Source organism: Gobius niger, assembly GCF_951799975.1.
Source record: "Gobius niger genome assembly, chromosome: 8".
Classification (NCBI taxonomy): Eukaryota; Metazoa; Chordata; class Actinopteri; order Gobiiformes; family Gobiidae; genus Gobius; species Gobius niger.
Genome location: NC_136859.1, coordinates 24,258,631 through 24,283,106, shown reverse-complemented (window position 1 = coordinate 24,283,106; position 24,476 = coordinate 24,258,631). Strand labels below are relative to the sequence as shown.

Sequence of the window (24,476 nt, the reverse complement as noted above, 5' to 3'; positions counted from 1 at the left end):
GAAGCAATAGCAGCAACAGCATTAGCAGCGATGTAGTAACAAACAGTAAACGCAGAGTGCAGTACAGACGAGAGATGAGGCATACATTCGAATGCACTGATGACCCCCATGGCAGCAACACCATAAATGAACATGGGTCGTCCTTTTATATATAGAAAAAAAAAGTATGGGTAAAAAAATAAAAAAAAAAGTTTAAAATGATAGAGGCCATGACCCAGTACCATAATATCTACAATCACATAAACTTTAAACCGCTAAATGATCAATGGGTTCTTACTGCAGTTATAAAACATGAATTTGTTTTGAAAATAAAGCACACTACACCAAATGTACTAAATACTCAAATGATTAGTTTTCCATTGAATTACCAACATAGGATGCCTTTGTGAGATTTGAAAAAATAAAATAAAAAATAAGGCAAAAGTTCAAAAGGGGGATGCCTGAGGAAGGGCATTTGTGTGTCACTTACGACTAAACAAAACCAAACAGAAAAAGATGTGTGTAGCCTATTATGGCACTGGATTGTGTTAATGGGGGTAAAGCGTCGGTTTTGATGAAAATTGCAACATGGCATAGGCTTTTGTCTTTACAGCAAGGCCAGATACGCATCGCAGCCCCTCAATGCATCTGTGTGGCTTTTTTTTAATTTATTTTTTTAAAAAGAGGTCCAATTAAAAAGACTGTTTCAATGTTAATATATAAGTGTCCTTGAGTCTTTACACTTAAGAAAAGCTAATAATAGCGCACATACAAAAACACGCTCAGACGGTGCTCCTGGAGGAGAGTTAAGTGCCTTTCTGTGTCACAAAAAAAAAAAAAAAAAACAACCTATACCCACCAACGCAGACGGGAAAGAAAAACTGCACTAGCGCACAGCCAAATCAGATCTCCAGTCTCTGTACTCTTAAAGGGTTTGGCGGACTTTGAATTACATATGCACACTTTTTTTTCTTTTTTTTTTTCCTGGACACATGTTAATGAGAGGCAAAAGCAGAAGGGGAAGTGCAACGATGGCCGACAAAGATGGACAGAGAAAGACGGAGCAGAGGAGAAGGCAACAATGAGCAGAGAAGGCTTGTTTGTTTGTTTCTTCTTCAAAAATTCTTACAAAAAGGACCCTCCCATAGCCCTTGACTTTGACCACAAGATAATTTTATGTTAAACCTGATCGCTGTGCTGGAGAACGCAGACAGGAATCAGAACTGCTTCTTTTTTTTGTTTTTGTTTTTGTTTTTTCTCATTTTGTTTCTGTTGTGGCTTTGGAAACGTGAAAATGGACTGCTTCTAGTTTAGGCTTTTGTCTTGCTTTGTGTTTTTCTTTTTTTTTTTTTCTTCATGGCGTTGTTCTTGGGGTGCAGAGTTGACAGAATGCACTGTGCAGATGAGGGATGCATTGCTTTTCAGAAGCTCGGATATAGAAACTTCCTCCAATTGGGGACTGGGCGAAGCCTATTTTATGTTAAGGAGAAGTAAGCGGCGTCACTGAAGGTACGGCTGTAGGGCGATGGTCAGCAAATCATAAAGCCTGCAGTTGTTTAGCTTGTACAATAACCTTTGCCAAAGGATAAAAATAAAACTCCATGGGATATTTCACTTAAGTGTGCTCAGTGAACTGCATCTTAAAATATAAATTGCATTTTGAAAGGTTGGTTGGTAAACTTCATCAATAAGCCATCTTGCTCAACATATCCTAGATGGCTTTAGAACGTTTGGCAATTATTTTTATTATTTTTTTTCTCAATTGCCAGTACTTAGTTGCCTCTGGTAATGGCAAAATGCTGATGAGGGAACACTTACTTCTCCTTTAACAACAGTTTTAAAGTCAAGAAATGTTTCTGTACAATTTAGAGAAAACAAAGGAGGAAAAGCGTGGCCCGCCCAGTCGCCGTGATGGAGGCAGATCTCCGTAAGTGTACACATGTGCAGGGTTATCCTCTTACTAAGTCTTCCTGTGCCTGTGGAGTAAGCAGACAGGGATCATAGGCTGAGTTTTTGTGGCGTTTTCAAAAAAGGAAGGACATAAGCTTATAATACTTTTGTTTGTTTTGTTTTTGCTCCCAACTGTGTAAATAAAGTTCGGAGCCAGAGTTCAGTCACCCAGTCCATCCATTCACGAAAAGGGACTAAAAGAGAGAAAGAGAAGAAAAAAAAAAAAATACAAAGACATTTTCATCACAGAGCAACGTTTCCCTCTTTGCTTTTACAACAAAAAGTTAGTGCAACTTTAAGATAGCGTTTTCTTTTCGTGTTGAATGTTGAAGTTCCCCCTTTTGTTTTACTTCCTCATGAACCTTGGCACTAAGATTTGGGTTTTGGAGTCAGTTGTATTTGTTGTGATCTCTAGAAGTCCTTGATTCTCGCTTTGTGCACAGATCCCGGTCCAAAAGGAAAACAAAATGACAATAAAGTGACCCTCCTCAGTTCTGGTGACGGGAGGATGTTAAAAGGAAAGCATTTCATTCTGTGCTGCAGTTTGTGGTGTGAAGGAAAAGCCTCTCCACGCAGTGCATACGTCCAGCCCAGCGCTTTCAACTCCGACAAAGGAAACGGAGATCTGTGCACGCTTCCTCGCTGTCCTTTGTTTAGTTGTAGCAAGTATTTATTTGTGCATGGGAGTGTGGACAGAGGACATGAGAGAGACAGGCGCTGTGTGCCAAAATACACCTCCACTCACCATACAATGAGCAGTACATTTTGAATAAGTTATTACAGCCGTTTAACGTCAGGGTTGACAGCAGTGGAATGATTAATTCTAATATTTAAGCTCCACGACGCAATGTGGCATTATGAGATTGTTAGCGAAAAACACTAAACACCACAATTTGCATTTGTTTGAAACAAAGGCAAACTTGCATGTTTTGCAGTTAATTGTCCATTTCAAACACAGAGCACATTGCGCTTGCTCTATAATTCATTTGCTTGTGTGAGTACTGCTTGTATGAGAGCAGAGGTGATGTTGGACACAGCAGAGACAGAACAAAGAGGACAGAGTTCAGTCCGGGCCTTGGGCTCCTCAGACCAGGTCCTCCGGTCGGCCGTCCTTAGCCTTGGCAGGTACTATTGTGCTTTCGGATTGGCTCTGCTGTTGGATCGTCCTGCTGCCTGGTCCCCCCACCCTCTGGTTATTGCTGTGCTGGTGAAGAAAGAATGCCGCTCCGGGGTAGTGCCCCATCACCTCACTGTACGCCGGTGGGGGGCCCTCCATGCGCCCATGGGTGCTGGAGTTGGCCACGCTGATGCCCGAGTTACTGCTGGGAGGTCTGGGTCCCCCTGCTCCGCTGACGCCCCCGCCAAGGACCCCGCCCCCTCCCATGTCAATCAAGTCACTGTCATAGATGGTTCGGTTGGGTGGTGCCCGCACTGACTCGCGGTTCAGCTCCATCTGCTGCTCAGGATCTCGCAGCTGCAGGGTGCATGGGCCCTGGTAGGGTGGAGGCTCCTCTCCGTCCGACAGGGAGATGGTGGGAGGCAGGTCGATCTGGTGCTGCAGGTATGGGTACGTGGGCTGGAAGCGGCTGAAACGGTCGCGCTGCATGAAAGATGGAGCCGTGAAGCGGTCCCGGTGAGCCTGAGGGGCGTACAGCACCTGCACAACAGAGAGGTTTGGAGGTTAGAGTCAAGAAGCATTCACTCTGTGTTAGTGTGCTTGTCAGGGAGGAAATAGTTTATACTATTATATGTTAACTCTTAAGCCCACTCATTTCCACATACTGCAGATGCATATTAAGATCTTAGTCAAAACTAATCAAGTTAAAACTATGTGCCTCACAGTACAGAGCATTGCCATTAAAGATGAAGTGAATGACACTATGACATTTTGAAGCTGGCCACATTATAAACTGATCACAGCCAAGAGCCATTGCTCCATCCTCCACCTCATCTCTCCTTCTTGTATCTTTTGTGGCACGTCTTCACCACAATTAGCTCTTCAAACTGTGACAGCACGATCCATTTCTCACATTTTCGGTCCCTTTCGACACATTGTGTTCTGTGGCGGCGAGTCGTTATCGCAAGGAACCCATTTCAATTAGTGCTGTGTGGCTCTAATGGCCTGCCCCCACTGATGAACAGCCAGGAGAGACGGAGGAGAGAGAGGAAACACTACTGTGGCAATGGAAATGAAAGTGCAGAGGCAGGTGGAGTAACCAAAATCAAGAAACATTCGACTGCTGCTACCACACCGGAAAAACGAGTTGACTAATTTTTCTTTTATTACTCACAACTACCACAATTTCAACAAATACTCCCAACTGTATGAAACAGAAAAATATGTATCAGTACAATGCTGATGTAATCATACAGTAATGCATACCAAAAGTAATGAAGGTAATGATTGATATTATTTTCTGAGAATTTGATCTTGAAAGCAGAACTTGATAAAACTTCACCCGCACAGTGACGTAATGATTATCAAAGTTATCTAAGCAAGAATATACATGAAAGAGTATAAAATCCCCTCGTTATTAGCCAGCACTGATATATCGGGAGTCGGAGCAGAAAAAAAGCCCGAGAACGAGACAGGTGGATAGATGGATAGACATGCAGGAGGAGGAGGAGGAGAGGAGGTGTGTGCCTGTGCAGCGCAGTGGAGCAGGGCAGCTCTCAGACGGCTGTCTAGACAGTGTCAGGGGAGGTGCTGCTGATTAATGACGCACCAACCCCTCCTCCCCATGCGCCACCACACACACACACACACACACACAAATAGACAGGTTTCAGTATCTTTACAGGGACGGAGGGGCGTAATGAATTCAGATAGGATGTGATTGCCAGCTCTAAAACAAGTCTGGAACGTTTCAATATCAATTACCGTGGGGACTTCACTGGTCGGATCTGAGAGCCTCCAATTTCATATCTGTTTGGTCAACTTTGTGTGATTGAAATAACATAAGTTAACTTTAATAAGACGCGTCTGCTTCTTGTCATACTCTTTTGTGATATGCAGCACGATGGATAAATGAGAAACGTTTTTTGAAGTGCATACACCTGCTGAAAGAAGCATTCAGAGTAGTATCAATAACAGTGACGTTAGGTGTAGGCGCTTATGTCCCCGCAGATCCAGACCACACTCCCCTCGCCAGTCGCCCACTCTCCGCCGCTGCAACTCCCCTTGAGCCCGTCTCCCCGTGCCCTCCTCCTCCCTCCCCCCGCAGGTCTCCGGGGGGCGCTGCGGCGTTGACTCTGCTTTTACCTCTCTCCCTTTCTCCTGCTTTCATCCTCCCTGCTGTCTGCCTTGTCTCGCACTTAGCCTCTTTTTTAGTTCTGTTTACATATAGGAAGGCATCGAGAAAGCGTCTGTGTCTGTGTGCAGCTGCCGGGGCTCGTTTTCTGAAAGCAGATTTGGTGCATTCTGCGTAGGCAAGGGGGCAGCAAAACAAAGAGCAGTAATTGGCTTGGGTAAAAGTTCACACACAACACGCTCCCTGCCAAACTTTTTTACCTTACAGACTATTGTGTTTTGTCATGTTTTCCTGGGAGCATACTCCCTTCATAAGACTGGCCATCTGCTCTTAACTGCTATTATCCAAACTTAGCCATTTTTAGGTAACTTAGGGGGGAATATGTGGCACTTTAGGGAACATCGCCAGATTGTGGTTTCAGGCAAAATATCCCTTCTCCGTGTGAAACATCATCTTGTAATGTGTTCTGAAATGCAAGTGATTCTTATATTAGTTGAGTAGTTCATTGTTCCATTTTTTTCCTCTCTCTCTTGGATATCTTTATAATATGAAGTATGAAATTAACAAATAATAGATAATAGAAAGATAACAAATCTAATAGAAATGGATTGCATCAAGTTTAAAAATGCTTCATTTAATTTTTCTTTTTTTTCTCCATTTATTTTAATCAAAACCAAAATGATTCATCTACCGTTTACTGTTCTTTAGTGTAGGGATGCACCGCTCAGATATCGAAGCCGATACTGGAAAAAATACGATGTTGTGAATCGGCTACCAATATCTGATACTGAACCGATACCAGTTTTGGCCTTCGTTGCCTTGACAACACAATTTTCACTGACTAAATCCAAGTGAATATAGGCCTGTTGTCATTTTCAAGGACAGAACCTGTAAAATTCAAACACTGAGTTGGCTTTAACCTCCGCAAATGTATTTTTGATCGCAGCACAAAATGCAGCAGATAGCAACAGCATGCTAAACCTAGCGTCAGCATGCTAATGCTAACGAGAACTAATCAAGGCTTGAAGAGGCTAGAAATATCTAAACAAGCCTGATAAAGTAAGCGTTTGTATTTTAGTTTATGAAATGCTGTAAAACAATAAATGATCTAACCTAGATTTCAGAATTCTTTAGGAGTGAAGATATTGCTACGCGGACATAGAAGTGCCTCTAAGGTGTTGTTACGCCTTACAATATAGTTCCTCTTTTGACCCGCTTAGAAAATCGACATGTTTGATTTTGTGCAACTATACTTGGATCGTGTAACTACTCACGTGACCGTATTTAAATCGGGAAAATGTGGAAGAGCTTGGTCTCACTTCACCCTCGATTGGCCCCATAGAGGAGAGGAGGAGATGCTAAATGCTAACAACATCTTTGGTCTTTTTGCGTGACTGAGACCAGACAGGTACGCATCAACTCGTATAAGCTCAGGTAAGAACATACCTCAGTATGCAAAAACGGTGGCCTGTTATTTTAAGTAGAAAAGAGGAACATTCACTTTTTCACTCAGGGAAAGTCTCTTGGTATCAGCAGATCCTCAAAGCAAAAAAAAGCTGGATTGGTGCATCTCTACTTTAGTGGCAAACCCTGCCCTCACAACACGGTTCAACATCTGATACCAGGCATCCATTTTTTCCCTTTGGCTGCATCCTTGGTTAGCACACATTTGCCATCTTTGGAAAGTTGCCATTTTTGGGAATCGGTGCCATACCCATTACCCATCTAGTCTTCCACGGCTCAATTTCTCTCAAGATCAAATATTTACAAGCCTATGAATACAAATGTGATGAATTTTTGTGCCTTGGACTGTGGCATTGAAATCACACAGCAATTACAGAAGATAATGCACTCGGCACTAAGCTGCAGACAAAGGCAATCTGTCCCAAGTACATTGCACAAAGAACCATTTTATTCCCCGACACTTGTACATCACTACCCCCTCCTCGCTGAATTTCAAATAACATTAGCCAGTAAAACTTATTGATGAGTAGTCGCCGCGTGTTGCCGTTTTTAGCGCTGTCCTGTTGCAGAACATTGAGCAAAAGACCACATCCTGTCTGTGTTATGGCGCTCGGAGTTCATTTAGTTTATGGCACCAAACAGGAGCTGGAAACTCTCTTAAAATACAAATGGCCCGGGGCGAAATGTGTAATAACGAGTGGAGAGATGGAGCAAAACATCTCCGGCAGGTTGAAAAAATATCGCACTTGTGAGACTTGTTTCGGGATGGAAGCAGTAAATTAAAGTAGATCCTCCTGGAGCTAAGACACGAAAGGGTAATGGTGAATTTTATACACTGTGAAGTTTTAGTATATGGAATAATGATAATATTTTGCAATGTGTTGCAAGCAAATATACAAGACTTTTTGCAGTTCTTACTTTGCAGATTATAAACAGCAAACAAAACATAGTGGCTACAACGACATTCACTGAGACAATGTGTCCATGTATTTAGGTAGTTTAAAGTCAACAGATTAAAAGCACCCATTTATGCTCTAGTTATGTTTAGTGACACAATCTCCTTTATGCTTAAGGAATACATTTTTCTGGTTCAGATAGTTTACACCCAGTTCAGACAATTTCTGACACATTTTAGCCTCTGTTTAGTCCATATTTGATCTTGATCTAGGTCTGCTAGTCCTTGGAAGACCAAATATTTCACAGTGTAGTCCTTAAATTCGCTTAAAAGCTAAAAAACTCTTTGGTCAGTAACTTAGCTAGACAATGCTTTGTTTTGTCACCTCTATTTATAACTAAAACTGCTCTAATCTGCCCAATAGTGCCCATTTGAGTGGTCAGAGCGGGTCTCACCTCAGAAGCTCCTTGTCGAGAGCCGCTGTCAGAAGGCCACAGACACCCATCCTGCAAAAACACACATCAATTTCAACTTAGACACATTTGCCCAGGTTTGACCTGCCCAAAACATGTAAAGACAAGCTTATGTTTGATCTTTAATAACTGGCCATGTTAACAAATAAGATAAGCTACTGTTTTTCATGCGGACCGAGTGATCAGTAATCGTAGACAGTGAAGTGTGTATCTTCTGCCTAAATTAATGTGGAAACCCGCTGCTGCTAATAACACAGTGAATCTCCTGGCTTTGATGTCTCCAAGTCTGGGATGCGGTTTTGATGTGCGAGACCAAAAAGAGTCTGATAAAAAAAACAAAAAACATTCTCCCTTTGCAGAGTAAAAAGGGGAGAGGGGGGATAGAAAAATAACAACTTAATGAGCACACAAAATGTTTTTGGAGTTGTAAAGAGACGCAACAAAGACGAAAATGCTGTCAAAATAATTGTCTGCATCCTTTTTTCTACATTTGACTTTGGGAACTTTCATAAGTTGCCACAGTCAACAGCATTTAGCTGCAATAAAGGAACATTGAAATAGTGTCTTTGTGTGGATCTGATAGGAGCAAAAGGCCACAGGCTGTTGTTGCTTTGTAGCGTTCAGATGCTACATATACAACATGCATTCAGCCATTAATTTATATCTTTTGGCTGTGTGCGAGCGCTTTGCTGTCCAATCAAAGCTGAAATTATGCAAAGAGCAGCGGCGCAGATGAAAAGGAGGTGACACAGAGGTTAGCTTCTGCATAATTTCACCTACAGCAAGTAACTTCCAAGAATCAACATGCCAACAACTTGTTAAACAGCCTTTGCAAGTTCATATGAAAATGTTAATAGGCTTTTTTTTGTTGAATCTTGAACTTTTCTCTTTGACTATTTTGAAAAGTATTTATTCCTTAAGATATATAATGTTGCGTATGTCACTATGACTTCTCCTCAAATCACTGTAATGATTCATTTTAAGCTACATAAAAACAAAGGTAGGTAGAAGAAACATTTTTGTGCTATACTTGAAAACTAACACTCAATGCACAGTGCATTTTTGCCCCGACACCTGAACACCTCTGTCTAGACTGTGTCTGTGAATTAAACATCAAGGACCTGCGTCTGCCATTGAAGAAACCCATTCATCTATAACACACTGCTACCTCTCCAAATGTGGGACATGAGGGGACCATGTAAAGCTTTTCATTTACCCCAGCGGCGACGGTACGAGCGGAAGAGGAGCTATGTTTGTCCTGCCTCAGAAATAAAGAGTTGGAACAATGGGTGCTCTGGGACAGTCCGTGTGAACAGATGAAGAGGGGACAGGCAGTTTCAAACTGTCACGTTTATAGATCTAAATGTTATTGGCAGGCTTTGAGACGAAAGACGCTGCCAGACTCAAAATACATGTGAGGACAGTACAAGCGTCTTTGTGTGCGCGACAAACGAAGTAAAGGCTGTTTTTGAGCAGTTGGAATGGTGAAGAGTACTTGAAGTCCATACAAAGTTGATTAACTGACTCATTTACCTCAGGTAGTTAAAAAAAAGTAAAGTTATTCTCACATCTTGAATCAACGGGAGTTAAAAGCTTAACAATATAAAAAAAAGTTTACAAATGCAGAACATAGACACAACATATTGACCACTAAAAGTAACGCAAGTTTAATCAGTAGAGATAGCGTTATTAGAACTGGGATATACATTACAATATAATGCACCTTCCACCTATAGGAGGCAATTTATCACTATATATCTTGGACCCATTAATTCATACTGCAATGCATACGGTCGGACACTGGTTGTGGGTGTCACAATAAGAGCAGAGCAGAGGTCAAACTGCCAACCAATTTGAGCAACTATAAAAATACTTTTGTGACAGGTGAAATGCTTTGACAACAGCCAAAATTTAACAGCTAGACAAATGAGTATGGTAAGTGAACCTTAATACAGCTCTGGTGTCGTTTTCAAGAAGAAAGGTGCATTGCAGTTTATTGTTTATAGAGCTACATAAAGTGTAGGTTTCGGACACTGTATCCCGTTTTATAATCCGGAAATTACGGCACATCCCATTACGCCATTTTCTGTTGCGATACGGGTTACACTTTACACATGTCAAAGAGCATATTTCAGAATATGCTTAGAGACCTAAACCAGTGCTTCCCAACTAGGGGCATGAAGACACATGGGGTACTTGGAATTATTTCAGATCAAAAAAAGATGAGTATTTCAAGGGAAAGTTTGAATGTTTGAATATGAGATTATTTTAGCTTCATTTTCACAACAACACCCAGTTGATCACTTTGTAAAAAATATTGGCAAAATCCTTAGCTATGGGGTAAATCCAGCTATGTGATTCGCCTTTAACTACACTACCTGGATGACAGAGAAACTACCCTGTTTTGGGTATGGGGTATTATAAGTAAAATGAACGACGCAAGGGGTACGTGAAACAAAAAAGGATGGGAACCACTGCTTTAAACAACATTAGCTGATATTAAACATGATAAGACCCCATAGACACAAATATTATTTATTGTGTGCATTTTTAATATATCAATAGAACATTGCTTAAAGTGCATATGACACTTTTGTTTTTTGCTAAAACATACATTATACATACAACATACAAACACAATTATATTAAGATTTTACTAAAGTTTGTACCCAGCTTTCTTTAATCTGACCATTTTTGTGATGTTTATAGTTTCACTTTCTGACAAACATGAAGGCAAACTATTTTTAACAGGTGCCGTGACAACCATGTTAAGTCAAACACTTTACCTTCATCACTTCCTGTCAGCAGCTTAAAAATGTAAATAAAAATAACTTTTCTACTCAAAAGCTTCATTAAAACTGCTGCTTCACTGAAATAAAATGATAGTTATGGAACTGATGTTATCCTTCTAAATAATCATGTTTTCAAAAGCATCAAAGCCTGTCATAACTTTAATTGCGTGACCCCACCACATACAGTAATAAGCAGAAAATGAGTCTAGTATTGTTTGTCGTTTGTGTTTTTGCGCCGGTACCTGCTGCAGTGCGTGCTCGTGCCGCCGCCCCTGGCTCTGGCGGCTGATGAAGGACCAGGTGGACAGTTTGTAGTGGTTCAGCAGACAGATGATGACCACCACCATCACCGTCATCACCACGATGATGATGACGATCTGAACAAACTCCAGTTCAGCTGCAACACACAGAGAGGGGAAAAACTCAAGGTTAGGATCAAATACCACAGGAATAGTTCAAGAACATTCTGTCTGTCCCATGTTTATTGGTCAGTCTGGTCAAGCAGGCCGTCAGATTTGTCCAACATTCAGTTTATATCACTACTACCACGACTACTACTACTATTATATTTATTACATGTTCCCAAACAGTATATTCACATTTGTAGTCATGAAATCCATTAAAAAAAACCCTCCATAAATACGTAGTTCTTGTTGCAAAAAAAATAATTTGTGTCTATGTCATTGTGGGATCAAGGACGACTTTTTCATGTTTGTCTGTCGCCTTGGTAACAATATTTTGATAAGAGGTACTTGGTTCACTCAAAATGTTACCGAGTTGCTTTTTCTCTTCAAATACAGCTCTCCACACTCAATCTACCGGTTTCTTCAGGAAAATACTGCATAATAAAAATGTTCAGTTCACACCTAACTTTTAACAGAACTGCAATTTCAGTCTTTCTTTTGACTTAAACACAGTAGGCTCAGGCTGGATGCTGTGGCCGGCCTCGACCAGCAGGGGGCGGCACAGACCAGACGTCAGCCCCGTCCCTGTGCCATTGCTGAATACAAGTCTGGAGTGAGCAGACGCGTTCAAGTGGTCTAAAAAGATGAGTTCTGTCTGCAGTGACAGTACAGTCTTTGTCAAGCCACTGAATGCAGTCTGTGTCTGTGTCCCACTCGGAGCAGGACTGTCCCGGGACAAGGATGGCTCTGGGACAATCTCCTCAAGCCAGACGGGGGAGAGGAGACACAATAATGTGCACTGTCCTGTCTTGTCCTGTCCGACCCCGTGTCTGGAGTTCATATGTGACGTATCTGTCTAGTAAAGGGAGGTTTTCAAAGTTTGTCAAAAAAAAAAGGGAAGACATTGCTCCATTCTGTACAGCATATACAACAAAAAACAATAACACATCCCACAACTATGAAACTATAAAAAAGCAAGAGTAACTACATTCTGTAAGTACATTCATTATCATCGACTTTCACTGCATTTTTTTTGGTCTCGGTGGTGTGTCAGAGCGGCTTTAACTCTTGTATTCCCATCTATTTGCCCTTTGTCCCCCGCCTCCCTCTCTTCTCCACTCAGTCTAACTCTTTGAACTCTGGATGTCCACTCTCTCCAGCCTCTCCTCCTTGCTCACTCACTTTCATTCCTCCCCCCCCCCACTCTCTCCCTCTCTCCCACCTGTGTCTCTCTGTGCTTCTGTCAGAGCGCCTTTTGTTGTTGCAGTTGCCTATTTTTTTTTTTTTTTGTTATGCTGGAGTCTTGACCTTGTCTGGTCTGGCACTGGCTCTGACCTCTGACACACTCTCTGGACACTGACTCATTTCTCTGAGTTTCCACGCAATTGTGTGTGTGTGTGTGTGTGTGTGTGAGCAATTTGGTCCAAGAAGTGCACAACCGCAGAGCTTTGAGCTACAATATTTCTAATTTGGTAGACATTTGTTATTCTTAATAGGTTGCATTTCGAACGGCAAACTTTGTGTGCACCGATCCAGCTTTATTGCTACCGATACCGATACTAGGGTTTGAATATCTGCCGATATCCGATGTTTACAGATAGACAGACAGCTATCAAGAGACTTTCTTAAAAGTGTCTTTCTCTGAGTGAAAAATTGAATTGACGTTTTTCTCCATTTTAAGATCAATAAAGTCATATTTTATTGTTAAGATGTTACAGATCAATTATCAATTATATCTATTGATAAACCCTTGGATAAACATTTAACAAGGATCACTGGACCTTTCTACACTAATTATGAAAGGCTTAATAGAAACAACTCAAATCAAGTGATCAGATCATTACAAATATGTTTGATCAGTTATTTCGAAAACTAAAATACAAACACTTGGCCACAATAGCAGTGACTATTTTATTGTATTAGGCTACTTTAGGTATTTCTGTCATAGTTTCTGACCCAGCATTGATTAGATTTCGTTAGCATTAGCATACACTCGCTAGCTTTAGCATACTGATGCTAACCACGGCATTTAGCGCGGCGACAACCTAGCGATTGTATTCTCCTGGTTCTAAGCTTCAAAATGACAAACAGCATGCATAAAGATTTAGGTGGTAAAAGTTGAAGGCGTTGAGAACCAAAAACAGGTATCGATTCAGTATCGGATATTTGTAGCCAATACCTGATATCGTATTTTTTCCAGCATTGGCTCCGATATCTGATACCAGTATTTGATCGGTGCATCCCTACTTTGTTTATCCCATTATTAACTATACTTTTACATTCTGATTAGCTCAAGTCTATCAGAATTACCCAACGCACCTTAAGCGTTACACAAAAACCTGAAGGATCAAACCCAGAGGTTAGCCAATGATTCAGCCTTTTCATTCCCACCAGAAAGTCCCTATTTGAAATACCAAAGTCGACCAAAGCTGGGCCTATCCCCCTTGCCCGGGCCTACAGTAATCCTGGCAGGCTTATTTGTCAGCTTTAGGCCGAGTTAATGTGGAGCCGGCACCGAAATCCACCCAAACCCTCTCCACCGCAGCAGCAGCCACAGGGGACGGGTGGGGTACGGCTCAAGAAGAAGGAGGCCAAACCGCAGAGAAAGGAAAATATGGAGGAGAGTGAAACCCAAGCCAGTAAAGCTAACCAGTGCTAACAACCGGAGCAACAAAGATGGACCCAGAGAGGACCAGATGTGCATGTGGAGTTATAGCAATGATTTCGCAAAATTCTAAACAAAGAAGTTTTTTTTTGGTGCTTTTTTGGCTCTGAAACCACAATAAGCAAACTATGCAGGTTTCAGTACATTCATTTGGCTTTATGACAGATGCCCTTGTAAAATCTTATTGTGCGAAAATGGAGGGAAAAAATGTGCCGGAAAGGTAGCTATGGATAGCTGGGTGGCGAGGATTAAACAAAAAAAGTCCATAATTTAGCCAATTAGGAGATAATGTTTCAAGGAATGTGGCCTCATCTACAAAACACCAACAACAGAAAAACAAACCCAAGCAGAACAAAAAGTGAATTGTGCCGACATCAGCAGAAACCCAAAACAGGGAAGAGAAAGCGGTAGTTCTCAAGTAATATTTTCGGAGACACTTTCAGAGACAAACCACAACAGCACTCACTCTTTCTCAAATGAAACTTCATAGGCACAAACAACGTGCTCTTTTCATCAGCCGAACTGTAACGGCCATTGTTCCTCCAGTAACCTCACACATTTCACAATTAAGCGACTCAAAACCAAATTTGTTCCATCTAACTTTACATACGACCTCTGGAGTTGAGCTAAATGATCCCAAAGTCCATGGGGAAAAAAAAAAAAAGAAGAAGAAGAAAGAAAAAAAAAGTACTTTCGTCCCGGGACAAGAGGCATAGATTCATCTGGGACCGGCCTTGGCTTGTGCTAACCACAGAAACCACAGGGAGGGGACCCACGGAGGCTTACTTTCAGAGAACGGCATTCTGGGAAACTGTGGGCCTGCTCAAGGCTACGCACTGAAGAAAGAAGCAGGGAGGAAATACTTACGATTACAAGATTACAGTTACAAGACGTTTTCCGAAAGGATTATGTGTCTAGAACGACATTTCCTGAAGCATACTTTTACTGAACGCGAATATTTGCGAAGATAGGCGATACTTTCACACAACTTTATCTCGTCTGAATAGTTACGCTGTCTCACGGTCATATAGTAAAGTGAACTACGCTTTTGAGAGCTGAAACACAGTAATGCATTATAATACTTAATTCTTCTGCTGGTTGAGCAAGTAGTTCCTGTTGATGTTCATTTGGAACTCACGGCAGTAACTTCTCCATCTTTACACATAATTTGCAAGCTATCAGTGACTCGAATTCATTGGTTATGACAATGCAAAGTGAGCCACACAAAAACACGAGTATTTATATTACAAATAGAATAAAAAGTGGCCATTGAAATTGGACAAACAAGTCCAGTCTAGATTAAAAATTACACAGACTTATTGCTTCTTTGAGCCGTTCGCACCTCACCTTGAGCGCAACCCTCCCACGGACATGAAAGTTCAGTACGACATAGTTTGTGGCGCACATTAGCAGGAAGGAAGTGAGGAAGTGCGTTGTCCGGGGCCGAGGAGCACACAGTGTTCAGTCGCGCTCGGGCCCAGTGCAGGAGAACAGAGTGTGCTGGCAGTCTGCATTACCAGCAGCACCAGCCTGATGTTATTACAACACTAATCCACTTGTCAAAACAATATGAGCCCAGCGTCTGCAGCGCCTTATTCCTTTAGCAGGATCCAGCATGTGCACAGTGAGCCAGCCGTCCATCCGCCTTTTTTATGTTCGAGAATGAGCAGAGGGGCCATCGAGTTTACCCGAATGACGTGAAAGTGACCACTGCTGCAACGCTTGACGCCGCCATGGAAGATGTGAGGATGGGATGAGATGAGATTCAATATTTTAGTGCGTTTGAAAAATATTCAGCGCCCTGTGATTATTCTGTAGATAGGGTTTCATTTCAATATCAAAACTGTTTATCATTGAGCACCACGATATATGGAAAAAATGGCAAGGTCCAATAATATTCCAATTTGAACTCTGTACGCTCCATTCAATTCAACCAAACATTATATACAAGTAATTTAATATATATATTAAGTGTTGTAGAAAATTATGCCAAAACCAGGCTTAAAATATACTAAATAAGGGAAAAACAGACAAATTAGAAAAAAGTTACAAAAATTAACTTTTTCAATGGAGGTCACGTGCAAGCTGAGACTGAGCCTATACATATCTATTTGTGGACATCTTGCACCTAATTTACCTTAAGAAAATTCTCGTATTACATCGGATATGTGTTAAAATGACTTGCTGCTGATGCACTTTAGCACATGCTAATAGTTTTGCACATGAGCAAACGCTTGGTGAATGACTCACCCATGTGTTTTTGTTTTAGGCTGTGTTACCAAATAATGTGTGAATCTCAGGGAGGTGAACGCAATATATTGTGGCTGTACAGGAGTTAGTCAGAGGATTCCACATTTGAACTGTAAAATTTCCCAACAGTTCCTCCGTATCTCCTCTCATGGATCACTAATCATTGTTTTGACTGGAGCTCCCGTGGTATTGGTCTTGTATTGGTCTGGGTAATGCCCTAGCCTTGATCCCGGCTCCTCCATGAGACCAAAGCAGCCGCTGAATGCAAACATTAAAGTGGTCAGACCTGAAGAACACAGAAAGAAATGCGCCGACAGGATGTGAGTCGGACTTACGGGCCGCTTTTTCAAACAAGGTTTACTTGAAGTTGGTGACAGCGCGGGATTATCATGTCTGTCTGCATAAAGGTCAGCCTTCTTCTGTTCAGCTGCACCGGCAAGAAAACCTGCTCCATGATTTAAGGAGAGATTAAAGTGGCTTCTGCTTGAAATTACGCAACTAAGCATTAGGTGTATGGAGTTAGAGCTATTTTAGACCAAAGACATAGTTTCAGTTCACATGAGTAAAATAGTTATACTGTCCCAAAAAGACTGAAGAAAGTAATATAGGATTTAATTAGGTGATGATATACTTTGCCATTTGAATTTCTGTGTGTAAGTATTGTATGCCGCAAATGCAAGCGGAATTCCATTTAAGTTAATTGTAAATTCAAGTAGAGGAAGAACAAAATAAATGGTCCCTACATAAAAAGAGACAAATAAATTCAACAATGTATACTAACAACTGTGCTGTGAGAACTGCTGCTGCAAAAACCGGCTTTGAATATTAAAATTAAATGTATCACAACTACTTTGCAATCCCACCTCATTGATGAATATACAAACATGATTTTGTATAATGACTGGCACCCAATGTGCAACAGAGTCCTTTCTGTCCACATTGAATGTGCTACTGCTAAAACCAAACCCAGCATTCCTAGTGCATTCTTTTAAATGCTCCAAAAGGGCTGTAAAACCATAAAACCATTAGTCACATACAATAACAGCAGCAGTAGCTCGTCCAAACGACCATTTGAAAGAGACAAACAGTGAAAGTAAACAGCCTGGGGAGACCGACCCAAGCCTGAGTTTGACCCATGTTTGTTGTCTACATGAGCGAGTATTATGAGTTCATGTGTGTAAGAGCGGGGGGAGGGCAACGGGAGGTCACGCAGTTCAACAAACCTGCAACTGAAAAGACAGTCACTCACCAGTGGAAACGCCGACTGCCGTCACCTGACCAAATGTATAGGGCTTGGAACACAAATGGCAGAGTCTGTTTCCACACTTTCCATGGTTAATACTCACACAATTAACTGTGGTTTAGGCAAATGCATAAATGGTGTTTTTTTTGTGGAGCTTCAATCCAAAAGCAGAACTGTTTAATACAAACATGACATCTGTGTGCTAGTTGGATTCAGGATTCAGAAAAAACAGCCTTATACATAAGTCTAACCAGCAGCATGACTCAGAGAGACCAGGCCCTTAACAATGTTACTGCTAAATAAAGTTACACTACTTGAGCTCAAACTGCCTGGGGTGAACCATGTTAAAACATGGTTGCACTTGCAGCTACACAAGCATTGTTGTCCGTTTTAGGCATAGTGACCACCAAGAAAGTCAAAGTTGCAGTGGTAAGAGAAGCAGTAGCAGGCCCGCATCCTCATGGAGAAATTGGTCTTATACAAACACAGGGCATTTTTGCACCCCTTTGAAACTCTGAAGCACCCTCAGTTTCTTCTGGAAACAGAGGTGGTCTGCAGTAGTATAAGTTTGGTATTGTTTCCTTTATTGTTCCAGTAGAAAGACTTCAGTGCTGTGCTCACGGAGATCTATCTCCAGATCTGTGAAAGAATCTTGGTAAAAAGTACCTCGGTGGAAGATTCATGTCAACTTTAGGTAATGGAAAAGAGGCTCTACAGTCATGGAATCAAATCCAGGGACTGTCTAGCTGTGAGTAGAGAAGTCTAACAACTTTGCCTTTGTAGTGGCAGTAGTAGTTCTGTTTGCCTAGTGGCAACTACAGTAGCAGCATCAACAAAATGGTCAAAGTCTAAATTTGCTCTAGTATTTCAGGGCTCACAGAAAACAATACTAAGCCCGAACGCATTTACTCCACTCACATCCAGGTTGTTGGACTCTGTGTCTGGTTTACATCTGACAGACTGTGCTGACTGAGGCGTTGGGCGTGTGGGGAGCAGGCTGCTGGCTGTTGTTGCTAATGCAGAGTAGGAGAGCGGCTCCCACAAGCAGAGGAAATGCCTATCAACTCTCAGGCTGGAGAGAGGAGCTTCACTTATTACCATTCCTCACAGCAGAGCTAGGCAGAGCAGAGCAGTGCAGGGCCCACAGCTAAGCAGCAGTTTATGAACAGAAGGCCGCCACAAGAGCTGACAGGCAAAACAAAATGGAAAAGGCAGGGAGAAGATAGCAATGCAAAAATATAATGCAGGTTATTTCGGGCTGTTTGAAAGTATAGGCATAGTATACCTATAGTATAGTATAGCATAGTCAAAAGAGTGGTCATTTTACTACACAGTTTATGGGCGTGCCCTCTTGACAACCATATGACAAATGAGCTAACTTTGATGCCTATTGCACTAAACATTCCTCAATATCTACAATACAGAACGCATGTTGTTCAAATCAGAAATCCTTTTGAGTTGATTTTTTTTTTTTTTTTACAACAGATGCCTTTGCTTTGTTGAAAAGTGTGTGCATTGCAACATAGTCTACAAATCTACCTAACGGTCTAACGGTTGTAAGACACGATCACATTAACTATTTTATTAACTTTCGGATTTAATGAGCCATAACACTGTAAGGCACCAACCCATCTTTTTTTTTCATTTTTTTTTTTCATTTGACTCAATCACAACAAGCCTCCCAGCTGCCTGTATCCTCCCTAGTCATTTCCTGTTTCCTGCTTTGGGTCCAGGCTGTACGAGAGAGAGCAGGAGCTGAGAGGAGAGAGAGGGGAAACTCTCACAGCTGCACCTGGCAATCAAAAATGCACTTTAGTGTGAAATGAACCAAGTGGGGAAGGAAGTACTGCAAGTGCAAAGCTAAGCCCTGTTTTTACAGCAAGAACTTTTCCCAGGAACCTTTGAACTCCCGACTAAATTTAGTTGCTGGGGACTTGAGTTTGCCCCAAAAGTCCCCTTTCTCAGGCCAGAGTGCTTCCTGCAACTTTGGGACCTCTTACGCGCAAGCCAAGACTGCAAAACAATACACGCACGACAAGAAATCTAACACCTTGAAAAAAAAAAAAGGTATATGGGAAATGGTTCGAACAGGTGTTTTATATCACCTGACAAATTGGTTTTAGGGCTTCAGCTTCCTCATTAATAGGAAATAGGTGAAAGAACGACCAGGTGTTAAATTTATATGGTATGTGTTCATTTAGAGCAGAACAATGGACTATAAATGCTACTACTATAAAAACAGCAAGTATTGAGAAGGAAATTATTTCAAAAGTAACTGCAAAAGATGTATGCGATTTACCATAGAAACTTGACAAATGTACATAGGCAATTAGCAAGCATTGAAACTAGCAATTTGAGATATATCAAATAAACATATAATTAGACATCAATCAAAACTGTCTAAAGCAAACAGGAGTTAAAATAGAAGTTCGACAGGCTTTTCAAGACATACCACAAGCTCAACTTACTTCTTCAAAACATTGCAAAAACTTAAGCTAAATGAATGTGCAAGTAAGTTCTGTTAAAGCAGGATTGAAAGGAAAGTGTTTTTCATCAACAAAACGTTAAAAGACACTAGAGGACAAAAACAAAGCAAAACTGCGAATAAATACGAGAAATTAAGCCTAGTTCAAGCAGTACTCAGTAACTCATGCCCCTAGAGGCCATAAGCGCCACTGCAGGTGTCGTAGCACGTTGCGGTTTTTTACTCATTAATTGTCCGTGAGAGTAAATACTACGCTGACAGAAAAGACAAAGGGAGAGAGGGATATTGTACATCCATTTACACAATGGAGATAACTTTTTCCACTCAAAATTGGCTGTAAATACTGTTTAAGTGGCGCTAGCCCACAGTTAGCTTTGCCCGTTAGCCTGTTAGCTTCTTCTTCGTGATTTCATTATTATATGTGTATTGGTGGCTCTGACCCGGTGCAACGAAGTTGCAATTGTGGTTTTCTGGCCAGAGACAACAGGTGGAGATGAAAGACCCCCCAATCATCCCATTAACACTTGTATTACCCCCAGAGGGACTACGAAAAGGATTTATAAAAAAGTGAAAACATTGCTTAGTACTGCTTTAACAAACACTGTACAAATCTGAGTCAGATACTAAACGATATATTGTGTCACCTAGCATTGCAAAAACAATGTGCAGCCCTAAACTCCACTCCAGTGTTTACAATGTACCTATAGATTATAGCACTTTTAAAGCAGAACCAGAGACAACATGGCATTTGTTTGGCCTAACTTTTCAGTGGCCCAGTAACTGCCCCTTCTGAGCGAGGCCCCGTCCTCCCAGTTCACAGGCTGCGCACACCCAGGCGCACAAATACAACTACACGCACACACACACGCACACACACACACGTCGACAACCAGTACACCCGACCCATTCTCCAACAACACACTGTCTGCTGCCACTGCGTCGCCATGGTAACCCCTGGGCACGGTGCCGCGATCAGGAACAAGGGCCCGGAGCTGCCGCGACCCGACTGGCACAGACACACACATACACACACACACACGCACATGCCAGCACCGCACAGAAAGACAAGAGAGGGAGAGGAAGTAGCAGACGGGCAAGTTATGTTCAATATTAGCGGCCATCATAACATTTCAATAGTATAGCTTCATCGACAATCAGGTCTGACCTAACCCAATGTCAAAATAGATAAGCTGTAGCTGCCATTCAAACGTATACAGGAGGTGAATGGGAGAAGACGTGGCACCAGGGGACGGGGCAATCGTGTACGGCTGCCTCGGAATAAATCTGGACCTGGACTGGTCAAGCACAGCGATAAGCATCAAAGTCGAAGCATAGCTAGTAAATAAACATGAAGAACAAGCACAACAGAAGGAAATAAACACAACAGCGCATTGTCAAACCCATGAACTAAAGGTAGTTTAAAATGATCTACACTCATGGTTCAAATATTGTAACTTGAAGCTCGACTTGTGGGTTTTTGTTGCTGGGCGAAAGACGGCAGTGCTAGACTTCTTGAGAAATAACTGCATTTGAGACTAAACCAAGCCTCCGCAGGGCAGAAATCAGGAAGAAACCAGTACAAAGCAACCAAAGTAGAAAAAAGAAAAAAAAAACTGGACTGAAGGACTGAATAAAGGATCGGACAAAACCAGTCTTATTTATTTTTGAGCGGCCTATGCCACTAATGAATATCAACACTGCGTTAGACAGTCGAGACCTATATGTTCGCCTGGGGAGGATGATTGAGTTGAGAACGTTTTGCTTTCTTCAGAAACTTCTTCTCGCTCTTGTAAAATGTAAGACTGTTGATTCGTTGAAGTAGATTACATTACCCGATAGATTTCCATGCCTTATTCTTTCCCATTAACTGAATACATGACAGACTGAGCACATGTTCCAAGTGACCATATGTGCTCCATTGAATTATGTGTCATTTTTTTGTGGGCTTAAAACACGGAGCCAAACATGGAACGTTCTCACCAATATGCGCTACTTGTTACGTGCACGCACACACACACACGCACATGCACACACACACACACACACACACACACGCACACGGGAAAAGGGGGAGAGGAAGTAGCAGCGGTGGTAGACAGGCCGTTTTGAAAGAGTGGCACAGTTAGCGAGGAAGAGCAGACACATTAGCATTAGCTCCCTCGGGAGACGCAGCTCGCTTATGTCTAGACGGCTGGTATCGGCCCCGGGCACAGAGCGAGTGTGACACAGCACGAAGCAGATATGCGCCCCCCCCCCCACACCCTCCCTCTCCCCTCTCCTCTCCCTCAGCCGTCTACAGCAGCAGGCAGCGGGCCCTCCATGGAAATAAATGAACTAGTTTAGTGCTGCTTAACCCGGAGGAGAGGGCCTGTTTGTGTGCGAATGCTCTGCATGTGTGGAACCCATTACACAGGTGTCGGCGGGTCAGAAAAACATGGAAAAAAAACACAGTCGCCACGTTTGGCTTGTTACGATGTGGGAGAATGAAATGTGGGATATAAACAACATGTCGTATCCAGCTTGTGCCCCTGAGATGGTTGCTGCTGAGTGATTCTGCCAAAACATCCAAACAACCTGATATTTTTGTAGTATTAAATCAAATTACAAAGTTACACAGGAAAATTTGTACAAATTATATATGTTCAAAGATTTACGAGTGTTTCAAAATGCCTAAGCTCGTTGTGGGCGTGGAGCAAGGCCGTTAATCTAGTGGCAGTCAAACGGATGTCAAGCCAAAAAAGTTCATTTAGTCTACCAAAAAGCTAACAAGCACTTTAAGCTGGCAATAAAGCATAACACTTTGACATGTTTGGACTGCTTTCAAAAGTTATTGTGTCTAGTTGGCTGATGCTACCATAGGTTTAGGTGCATGTCTTAACCCTTACTTAGTCTATCGCAAATCAGGTTTCACAAAGTTATTTAGTTTGGGAAGCCAGGGATGAAAATTTGGTTGCATGCAAAAATGAGCACTGATGTGGTAGGTGTGTTTGACAGATGCCAGATTCAACACGAATTAGTTTATCCAGACTTGGGAGTGCCACTTCGTAGATACTATGACTTGCAAACATGGGATTTAATTCACTCCATATAACTCCTTTCTGAATGTATCGGAATCAAAATCCCTATTCCAAAGTTGTACTGTGCACGACGCTACAAAAAATATTTAATTTGGAAATCTGGGTCAGAAAACTACATTACAGGAGACATTTACAGCAACTGAGGTAATGAAAATGACACTGGGAATCAGTTTAATCCCTCTGAAAATCCCACAAAAATTAAACGTGACACACAATCAGTCGACGCTTAAACCCAAAACAATTCATGCGTCCCCTGAAACACAAAAACACCTGTGTGTGTGTAACCTAAACCATTTTGATCAGTGCCCAAACATTAGCGCTATATTCTTTCTGATGATTAGATTGAGATACCGAGGGAAAAAAAAATGATCTGAAGAGGAGACGTGAAGAAGAGGAGGGGGAGATGTTATGAGTGCTAGTAAATGGAGGAGTGGAAGGAGAAAAAAAAAAGAAAAAAAAAGGTGCCAGACGAGCTGCAGGGACCGGGGGCATTGAGAGAACAAACAATTACAGCTCTGTCTCGTTGCACCACTTTATTCTCCTCCATCATTTCTGTTCATCTCCACAACACAAGGGGGAATCATCAGGCACAAGCACTGAAAACAGGATTAAAAACACCGGCTTCTCGATCATCTGGCCTGACAGCAATATCTCAGATGGATGCTAAAGACGCTAATGTTCCAAAATGTGAAATAAATGTGGCTGCCTGAGAGTGCAGGTCTGGTAATTATGAAAGATGGAAAACGTAACGGCTATAAGACAAATATTAATATCCTACAATATAATTATATAAATGCAGGCTCAGTGACATCATTGTCCATATTTTCAAATATGACATAAAACAACATATACCAGTAACTGAATATTGATTTTGATACCACCATATAAAGCACCTAAGTCCAATCAACTTCCATAGCATTTAATCATAATTTTACTGATTAAAATAAGGTCATATAACTTTTAACAGAACGCCTAGTAGTTTTCAGTTCAGTCATAGACCATTCTTAACTATTCCCAAAAGGTCTCATTGAGCTAAAACAGCAAAGTATACACTTCGGCAAATGAGTATCTAGTTTAAAAACTACTTTAAGTATTGATTAGTATCTGGGTATCCATTTTAGCGACCTTTGCTAAACTGTCAGTGACTGGGAGGACATTAGCAAGTTACTCCGGTTCTGGTTTCTGTTTAGTCTGATTACAAGAGTATGGGTGACAAAATGTGCATAATGAAACCGCCTTTTACATGTACATGAAATGAAACAGGCAAGTATGAAGTCATTTCATGACCGTTTCAGCTTCAGTGAATGTTTAATGCAAGCTAAAAGGGGAACTTCGAGCAGCCAATCCAAAATCTGGTTCATGATTGTGCCAAAACATGCTGCAAAAACCCAACAGAAGTGCGTCTGTGGCATGTCTCCATCGCGTCTTGTAAAACTAAATATAAAAGTCTTTGTCCAGGCCGCAGCCAAGGCACATTTGTGTCTCAAATCGCAGCTTTAGGGCTTAAGACTTGTTCCAGGTTCATTTGCAAGAGATCAGACAAGATTT

At 41.7% G+C, this 24,476-nt stretch overlaps 1 protein-coding gene across 3 annotated transcripts in view; it reads right to left on the bottom strand.

Annotated features, from left to right (window-relative positions):
- Window positions 1-671: 671 nt before the first annotated feature.
- The window catches only part of LOC306966614 (low-density lipoprotein receptor class A domain-containing protein 4-like), a 262,075-nt gene continuing 238,270 nt past the window's right edge, over window positions 672-24,476 (bottom strand). For 2 of the 3 annotated variants that reach the window (XM_079561417.1, XM_079561419.1), the window contains 3 exons: window positions 11,047-11,201; window positions 7,995-8,045; window positions 672-3,586 (listed from right to left, as the gene is read on the bottom strand). In XM_079561417.1, the coding sequence (XP_079417543.1) occupies window positions 3,014-3,586; window positions 7,995-8,045; window positions 11,047-11,201 (779 nt within the window). In that variant the 3' untranslated portion in view covers window positions 672-3,013. The remainder of the gene's footprint in view (window positions 3,587-7,994; window positions 8,046-11,046; window positions 11,202-24,476) is intronic. The other variant, XM_079561418.1, reaches the window with a different exon arrangement.